Raw genomic sequence first — 9834 nt, 5'->3', positions numbered from 1 at the left:
AACTTTGATACAGAGACTCAACCAAGCACCTACACACACATTGAATTGCTGAATTACACAAATCAGATAAAACCATCTGCCAAGTATATATTACATGTAAACAAATCTTTGGAAAAAAAAACCACTTGTGGACTCAAACCAGCAAACACACACATGCCGGGCCGAAGGGAGAAGCTCTGTAAAAGCAGTTGGAGGAGCCGTGAGTCATCTGTACACGCCAATCACTGGGCCTCATCATCTGCAGAGAAACGGCACGAGAGCGGTGCGGTGCGGTGCGGTGCGGTGAGGCATGAGGTCATCAGTGTTTTTACTGAGGGGATGAGCACATGCAGAGAGAGAGAGAGGGAGAGGCAGAGAGAGGGAGGGAGAAAGAGAGAGAGAGAGAGAGAGAGAGGGAGAGGGAGGGAGAAAGAGAGAGAGAGAGAGAGAGAGAGAGAGAGAGAGAAGGAGAGAGAGAGAGAGAGAGAGAGAGAGAGAGAGAGAGAGAGAGAGGGAGGGAGAAAGAGAGAGGAAGAGAAAGAGAGGTGGAAGGAGAGAGAGAAACAGATGGGAATCTGCAGCAAAAAAAAACGATATAGAAAAGAGGAATATGAAAGTGAATGCAAGAGCTTGCAAGAGAATGGATGGAGAAAGAAATGCAGGAGAAAGATTGTTGCGAGCAAGTGAGGATGAGAGGATGCAAACGAAAAAAGGGCAAAAAAAGGGAAAGAACGACAGCTGCCATGAAGGTGTGCAACAGAGAGCGGGGGAGTGACAGAGAAAAAAAACACAAAGAGAGAAAGCGAAAGAACGGGTGAGAGAAAGAGCAAGAGTGAGTGACAGAGACAGAGAGAGGAAGAGAGAGAGAGAGAAAGAGAGACAGACAGACAGAGTCAGAGAGACAGACAGACAGAGTCAGAAATTCAGACAGACAGTCAGAAAGACAGACATCCAGAAACACAAACACAGACACAGACAGAGGATGATGATGAGGAGGAGGAGAAGGAGAAGGAGAAGGAGGATGAGGAGGTGTGTAGAGTGAGTGGAGGTGTGATGAGGCGGATGTGGAGAGCGGTAAGCAGGAGGCCTGAGGGCCCGGGGCCTTCCTGCTCTGTACTGGCTGGCTGGCTTGGAGCCCGGACACGTGGCCAGGAGGAACCAGAGCCAAGACTGGAGCAGGGAGGAGGAGGAGGAGGAGGAGGAGGAGGAGGAGGAGGAGGAGAAGAAGAACAAGAACAAGTGTGTGTGTGTGTGTCTGTGTGTGTGTACGTGCAAGCCTTGTTTGAAACGAGCCCATCTGCAGGTCAGTGTGTGTGTGTGCGCGCGTGTGCGTGTGTGTGTGCATGTGTACATGTATAAGCGCATGTGAGTGTGTGTGTGCCTATATGATCATGTTCGTGTGTGTGTGTTTCTATATTGTATATGACCGTGTGTGTGTGTGTGTGTGTGTGTGTGTGTGTGTGTGTGTGTGTGTGTGTGTGTGTGTGTGTGTGTGTGTGTGTGTGTGTGTGTGTGTGTGTGTGTGTGTGTGTGTGTGCCTGCGTGCATCTCTGAGTTGCAGTAGTGGTGGTGGTGGTACCTGCAGTAGTTTGGAGCTGGGCTGCAGGGGCTTGATGATCAGCTGCTTGCCTGACGTGTAGAGGATCCTGTCAGAGTCTGGAGCCCAGGCCACTGAGTACACAGGAGAGCCTGAGAGAGAGAGAGAGGGGAGGGGAGGGTAGAGAGATAAAATAAAGAGAGGGATGGAGAGATAAAAAAAAGTGAGAGAGAGAGATAGAGAGAATGAAGTTAATAGATGCACTTAATTTGATCTAATTTTCATTTTTTAATTAATTTCCCCTCCGTAACCGTACTTCTATCTGTTTGTAATATTGTATGTTGGCTTTGGCAGAGCTACTTCATCATCATGCCAATAAAACTTTTTTCAATTACATAGATGGAGAACAGGAGGGAGGAGAGAGAGAGAGAGAGAGAGAGAGAGAGAGAGAGAGAGAGATAGAGAGAGAGAGAGAGAGACAGAGTCTGTGTATACTGTCTGCATGTCTGACAGACAATGAAAAAGAGGGAGAGGTAGGGAAGGAACATGAGAGAGAGAGAGAGAGAGAGTGAGAGAGAGAGAGAGAGAGAGAGAGAGAGAGTGAGAGAGAGAGATATGAGGGGAGGCGAAGAGAGATAATGTAGAGAGAGTATATGTGTGTGTGTGTGTGAGAGAGAGTGAGAGAGACAGAGACGGAAGAATGGGAATGAGAGAGAGAGAAAGCGAGGGGAGGGAGGGGGGCAGAATGAAGATCTAAGCGAGCTGGCGAAAAGCACAAGTTACTTATTTATAACGCTTCTGTGAGCAGCTGTTACAAATATTTATTACACGGTAACAGAAAAGATCTCAGTGACTGATATGATGAAAGAACTGCTTTGAGAGGGTTTCATTTATTTCAATTATATAATTTGAAAAAGATGCACTTCAGTTACTAAATCAATACTAATAGTACCCACATTTCTGTTTGCAACCATATACAGTATTATATAAGTCAAATCATGTACGTAGCAGATGAAAACTAGACTGCCTGTGCAGTCGCCTTCGACTGCTTAAGGTATATCCCCGAAACGCGACGCTTCCAGTCCCCCATCATTCCTACCACTCCCGTCCACCATTTCGTAAACGTATATGATACATACAGACGTGACATGACGTGCATAGGCTTAAAACCAAACGACTATTGTGAAAATGAAGCAAAAAATGGGGCAAATGGTAATACTGTTTTAATGGTTCAGTGGATATACCACATTAGGTACAGTGTAATAACCAGTGTAACAATATTTAATACAATGTAATTTTTTACTTACATCATGTGTTTGTGCGTAAGTGGTATTACATGGTATTGCATATTGTTACACTGATATTACACTATATTACATGGTATTGCATACTGTTACACTCGTTATTACACTGTACCTGATATTGCATATTGTTACACTGGTATTACACTAGTATTACATGGGTTGTTACATTGGTTATTACACTGTACCTAATATGGTAGATTCACCGAAATGGTGAACCATTAAAATAAGGTGTTACCGGGCAAATCAATCCACCCAGTCAGAAGTTATGGGCCAAATGAAAATTCCGCCATTTTGAAAGTGTTGTCTTCCAAACTCGAATCAGTTCATGAACCTACCCTAGAGCATTCACACACAAAATCTGGGACAAATCCATCCACCCGGTCATTAGTTATGGGCCAAAGAATAATTCGGCCATCTTGAATTCAGCCATCTTGAAAGTGTTGACCTCAAAACTCGAATCAGTTCATGAACCTACCCTAGAGCATTCACACACCAAATCTGGGACAAATCCATCCACCCGGTCAGAAGTTATGGACCAAACAAAAATTCGGCCATCTTGAATTCAGCCATCTTGAAAGTGCTGACCTCCCAACTCGAAGCAGTTCATGAACCTACCCTAGAGCATTCACACACCAAATCTGGGACAAATCCATCCACCCGGTCAGAAGTTATGGACCAAACAAAAATTCGGCCATCTTGAATTCAGCCATCTTGAAAGTGTTGACCTCCAAACTAGAATCAGTTCATGAACCTTCCCTAGAGCATTCACCCAAAAAATCTGGGACAAAACCAAACATCCGTTCAAAAGTTATCGCGTTAACACGAAAGACCTTACGCGGCTAGAATCTTCCCTTGGTATGCCGACGTTGTGATTATTATATCCCCGAAACGCGGAGCGTCGGGGATGTAATGGTTTTGCGTGCACCGCCGCCGCCGCCGCCGCGTCCGCCGCCGCCGCGTCCGCCGCCGCTGCCGCCGCGTAAGGTCTTTCGTGTTAACGCGATAACTTTTGAACGGATATTTGGATTTGTCCCAGATTTGGTGTGTGAATGCTCTAGGGCAGGTTCATGAACTGATTCGAGTTTGGAGGTCAACAATTTCAAGATGGCCGAATTCAAGATGGCCGAATTTTTGTTTGACCCTTCTGACCGGGTGGATGGATTTGTCCCAGATTTGGTGTGTGAATGCTCTAGGGTGGGTTCATGAACTGATTAGAGTTTGGAGGTCAACACTTTCAAGATGGCCGAATTCAAGATGGCCGAATTTTTGTTTGGTCCATAACTTCTGACCGGGTGGATGGATTTGTCCCAGATTTGGTGTCTGAATGTTCTAGGGTAGGTTCATGAACTGATTCGAGTTTGGAGGTCAACAATTTCAAGATGGCCGAATTCAAGATGGCCGATTTTTTGTTTGGCCCATTACTTCTGACCGGGTGGATGGATTTGTCCCAGATTTGGTGTGTGAATGCTCTAGGGTGGGTTCATGAACTGATTAGAGTTTGGAGGTTAACACTTTCAAGATGGCCGAATTCAAGATGGCCGAATTTTTGTTTGGTCCATAACTTCTGACCGGGTGGATGGATTTGTCCCAGATTTGGTGTGTGAATGTTCTAGGGTAGGTTCATGAACTGATTCGAGTTTGGAGGTCAACAATTTCAAGATGGCCGAATTCAAGATGGCTGAATTTTTGTTTGGCCCATTACTTCTGACCGGGTGGATGGATTTGTCCCAGATTTGGTGTGTGAATGCTCTAGGGTGGGTTCATGAACTGATTAGAGTTTGGAGGTTAACACTTTCAAGATGGCCGAATTCAAGATGGCCGAATTTTTGTTTGGTCCATAACTTCTGACTGGGTGGATGGATTTGTCCCAGATTTGGTGTGTGAATGTTCTAGGGTAGGTTCATGAACTGATTCGAGTTTGGAGGTCAACAATTTCAAGATGGCCGAATTCAAGATGGCCAAATTTTTGTTTGGCCCATTACTTCTGACCGGGTGGATGGATTTGTCCCAGATTTGGTGTGTGAATGCTGCAGGGTAGGTTCATGAACTGATTCGAGTTTGGAGGTCAGCACTTTCAAAATGGTGGAATTTTTATTTGGCCCATAACTTCTGACTGGGTGGATTGATTTGCCCGGTAACTCCTTAATTTAATGGTTCACCATTTCAGTGAATCTACCATATCAGGTAGGCCTACAGTGTAATAACCAGTGTAACAATATTTAATACCATGTAATACTTGTGTAATACCAGTGTAAAAATAGGCAATACCAGGTACAGTGTAATAACCAGTGTAACAATATGTAATACCATGTAATACTAGTGTAATACCAGTGTACAAATATGCAATACCATGTAATGACACTTACACACAAATAGCCTACATGATATAAGTAAAAAATTGGTACATGGTGTCACACTGGTATGACGTGGTATTAAATATTGTTACAGTGGTTATTACACTGTACCTAATGTGGTATATCCACTGTAATAGTGAACCATTAAAACAGTGTTACCATTTGCCCCATTTTTCCCTTCATTTTCACAATAGTCATTTGGTTTTAAGCCTATGCACGTCATTGATCTATGTATAGATATTAAATATATTTATTTTATATTTTGTATTTATCATAAACGTTCATGAAAAGGTGGACGGGAGTGGTAGGAATGATTGGGGACTGGAAGCGTCGCGTTTCGGGGATATACCTTAAGCAGTCGAAGGCGACTGCACAGGCAGTCTAGTTTAATCTTCTGTAGATGACGTGCATGGTTTCCTTAGATACCGTCGGCATTCCAAACAAAGATATAGCTATAATGCACGTCAAACTTGGTCGCAAACTTGACCGGTTATACGGGATTAATGGTCACAACATCAGCCAATCAGAAAAGAGAATGTTGCATAGAAAGATAAATTCTCATAATACTTTAAAATAAAGGTCAGCGACTCAAGCTCTAGCGTGGCTTTAAATGATATTATGGCTAAAATGCTATTCGAAATAACTAGGGGGGAGAGAGAGACGGGCAGAGATTGGCAAATGACCCGGGCTGGAATCGAACCGAGGTCGCCAGCGTAGCAGTCCAGTGCCGTTGGAGCCATGGCTGGACCACTACTCGAAACTCTCACGTCTGTTGATTATTCAATTATTCGAAAACCATGTCCCATACCTAGTTGAAACACAAACGTGCGCACACATGCGTCAACATTCTCATTTACACTGATAGACAACACACATAGACCATGGTCACATAAACATGCTCAAACTCACACGGGTTCAACATTTGGTGTTAATGAAAAGCACTGGGATGCGTGAGTGCGTGAGTAATAACCAATATGCTTAGAGAACTGCAAGTTGCGTGGGATAAAAGTGCTAAGTATATGTACAGTAATGTAATGTAATTGTAATGTGTGCGTGTGGAACCGTGTGCGTGAATGAGTTGTAATGAGCAGAGAGGAGACAGCACTGCCTGTGTGTGTGTGTGTGTGTGTGTGTGTGTGTGTGTGTGTGTGTGTGTGTGTGTGTGTGTGTGTGTGTGTGTGTGTGTGTGTGTGCGTGTGTGTGTGTGTGTGCGTCCCTGTGTATGTATGTGTATTTGTGTGCGTACCTGTCTGCACGTGCATGTGTGTGTGCAGGCATGGCATGGCACACGCAAGAGTGTGAGTGCGAGTGTGTGTGTGAGTGTGTGAGTGAGTGTGTGTGAGTGTGCACATGAGTATGTGTGTGTGTAAACAACTCCTCACAAACAATACTGGCAACAGTGGCAAGCTGAGCTCCACTACTGCACGCGCCACACTTACTACTCCACTCCACACACACATTCCTCCCAAACGACCCACTCACTCATGTCAACAACACATCTCCACTCATCTGGGCTCTGCACGAAGTTGAACTTTCTAACGCTCTCGCGTTTTTGCTTGATAAGCACATTGGAAGGAGAAAAAAAAAATACAGTACATCGTCGCGCAGATTAGGCAACGCAAACAAACATGTGTGAATGAAATTCGAACGTAAATGAACACATCAACAGGCGTCGCCAGAATTACACATGGCTGGGGTCATGACCGACTTTAAAAAAAAAAAAAAGTTGGAGATGCAATGTGGTCGACATAAAACAAAAAAAACCCAGCAACAACACACAAACAACCTCGTTTTTATTTCACGCACCATGTACTTGAGACACTGTTTTTCTCATTGACACTAATTGGCTTGTTGAGGCGGTGCTTCGTTCTCCTCGTCCGACCTTTGCGATGGGCCCTTGCGATGGGCCTCTGCTCTGTGCTGTGGCAATGGGCTTTTTTTTGCAGGATGGTGGTGCCTTTTCTTCGACATTTCAACGCCACAATGAAACAATTAATAAGTGAAGCGTGTGCCATGCGATCGTTGAGTGGAGAAGGGAGGAGGGGTTGGCTGGTGAGGAGGTGAAGTGTGTGTGTGTGTGTGTGTGTGTGTGTGTGTGTGTGTGTGTGTGTGTGTGTGTGTGTGTGTGTGTGTGTGTGTGTGTGTGTGTGTGTGTGTGTGCGTGCGTGCGTGCGTGCGTGGATGGTGGTGGTGGTGGTGGTGGTGGGTGGGTGGTTGGGCGCTGTATCACTGGAAATCTGCTTTTATGGCTTTTAATAAAACTCTGCTCCAATAAACCTTTGGGGACTTTATGGGTGCGCTTCATGCAGTGGAACTGGGGACGTTGAATCATCTGGCGACAGGGTCCAGCATTATGGCCCAGCTGCCATTCCTCCCTCCCCCCCGCCCACACCCCCCCTCCTTCCTGCGCCACCCTCCGCCCTCTCCCTTTACCCTTGCCTTACGTACCCCCCTACCCTGCCCACCCCATCTTAAACACTGTCGCCGTGCCAGGCAGGGGGTAAATTCTGGAGAGAAAAAGGGGGGGGGGGCATTTCTAAATGGATCTGACACACAATGATGAGGTTCATCAGGGTTACTGTCCTTGTAGCGTGTGTTTTCCAATGATGTCCCCTCCCTTCACAAACAAGAAAAAAAAAGCACGCCCCTGATATATACTCGCAAAGATTTATTTAATGTTCATTAGATTTAAACGGCAGTCTTTGGGAACGTGACGCGAGGGAGCTGTCACGAGCGTACGCCGAAAACATTTTTCTTATTAAATGAAACGAAAACATGATGCAAGGTACTCTCGCTGGCGCGCTCGCAAAGTAAACCGTGGCACACAACACACCCAAACCCACACACACACGCACACTAACGTACACAAAACGCAAACACACAAGACACTTAAAGAAAATGGCAGTGGGCTTATACTGTACGTACGCAGTGAAGGGGAAAAAACTGTATCATGGGGATATACAAATAGAGTTGTATTATGGGCAAAAATTGCAGCCTTCGGATTGCCAGGTCGGCACTCTCCTTCAGCAGTAAGGTGCACTCCAAGGCACCAGAGGCCTAAGTGAGCATTGAGGTTTTTCAGCGGGACAGCATAATTGGCTGCTGTGTGTGTGCTGCGTTCATGTTTACAAAATGAACAGCCTTTTTCTCATCTCCACTGCTTGCTTGCTTACTCCTCCTTGGTCATGGTCTTCTTCTTCTTCTTCTTCTCCCTCCAGGCTCTTTCCTTCTTTCTCGTGCCTCCTCTCCAGCCCCCCACCCCCCCCCCCCCCTCTCTCTCTCTCTAAGTTCCTCACGTGTCTATTTGTGGGTTTTGAACTCCGACTCGTAAAACCACAGTTAAAAACTGACTTCCCAACGCGCAGCAGCAAACGCACTCTTACTGTGTGTGTGTGGAAGCAGTGTCATAATATGCCCGGCTTTATAAATGTAAAACAAATACGTTCAGTGTGGTGGTATTCTAACCTCTTTAACAGTCACGCCGTTTCACAGCGCCCTTGAAGATGACATTTTTTTCTCCCAACAAAGCCGGAGGGTTTTTTTTTTTTTTTTTTACATCACGGCTCTGTGTTGTTCAACATCTGAATACGTGTTAAGCAAAACCATGAGAACATTTTCTACAGTTGGCCTTTGCTGTGTGTTCTTGCCAGCGTAGAAACAGGTTTTTTTCCCCTTCTTCTTTTTCTTTTTTCAGTTCTAGCACTACTGTGATTATTTTCTGCTGCCAGGCCTCTGTCAATGACAATAAAATGGCACAATAGCGGAGTGACATAAATCTAACTGTGCCGCATATTTGGGGGTCAGAACACCTGACCCCGCTTGAGTTCTGAATGTTGGATATGTGCATGTGTGCGCTTGCCCGTTTGTGTGTGTGTGTGTGCGTGTGTGTCTGTGTCCGTGTGTAGGCTGTTCAAATGGGTGAAAGGACACAGGACATAGGCCAAGAAGCCTAAACTATGCATTTTGATATTCTACGCACCCCCATTTCTCTCTCTACTTTTCCACCTCTCTCTCTCTCTCTCTCTCTCTCTCTCTCTCTCTCTCTCTCTCATTCACTCACTCACTCACTCACTCACTCACAATCTCTCCACCTTTCCATTTCTCTCTCCCCCAAGCATATCTTACCTTGCTGGGCAAGCGTTGATCTCAGCATCCCACTCTTGGACCAGATCTTAATCTGCCCATCCTCGCCAGCTGGAGGTAGAGAACACAAAAGAGGTCAGAAAGAGGTTGGACTCAGCCTCGTAAAACACAGCTTTAACTCAATGACATGCTATCAAGCAGGCCGTCTATTTTTCTCCTGAAACTCCAATTACTCCACCGCCACTTAAAACACATTGGAATCACACACTTGAAGCAACAACTTTGTAACAATTTATCACTTTCTGAGGTCAGTTTTCATAAGGCGAGTACTTTTTGGGGTATTTTGGGCGTTTCAGCAGCTTGGCATGTAGTAGTTGTTGTGTCTCGTGCACAGAAATACACCCATGAAATTCGCAAATGATAAGCCTGTCTGGATATGCACTATGCAGGCCTGACCAAGACAATCGCAGAGAAGGCTTCACAATATGATCTTTACCAAATACTTTGGAGGGGTGGGGGCAGTTAGCAGGCTGTAAAGCTTTAGGACCAGCTGAGCTGTGTAGGAAACTTGAAATGT

General features: G+C 45.4%; 1 protein-coding gene across 5 annotated transcripts in view; it reads right to left on the bottom strand.

Moving 5' to 3' along the window:
* Window positions 1-9834, bottom strand: part of ift80 (intraflagellar transport 80 homolog (Chlamydomonas)) — a 130588-nt gene that overhangs the window by 111355 nt on the left and 9399 nt on the right. For all 5 annotated transcript variants that reach the window (XM_063205658.1, XM_063205662.1, XM_063205659.1 and 2 more), the window contains exons 5-6: window positions 9300-9368; window positions 1559-1668 (exon numbers count right to left, since the gene is read on the bottom strand). In XM_063205658.1, the coding sequence (XP_063061728.1) occupies window positions 1559-1668; window positions 9300-9368 (179 nt within the window). The remainder of the gene's footprint in view (window positions 1-1558; window positions 1669-9299; window positions 9369-9834) is intronic.

Source organism: Engraulis encrasicolus, chromosome 8, assembly GCF_034702125.1.
Source record: "Engraulis encrasicolus isolate BLACKSEA-1 chromosome 8, IST_EnEncr_1.0, whole genome shotgun sequence".
Classification (NCBI taxonomy): Eukaryota; Metazoa; Chordata; class Actinopteri; order Clupeiformes; family Engraulidae; genus Engraulis; species Engraulis encrasicolus.
This window is presented reverse-complemented; position numbering and strand designations above follow the sequence as displayed.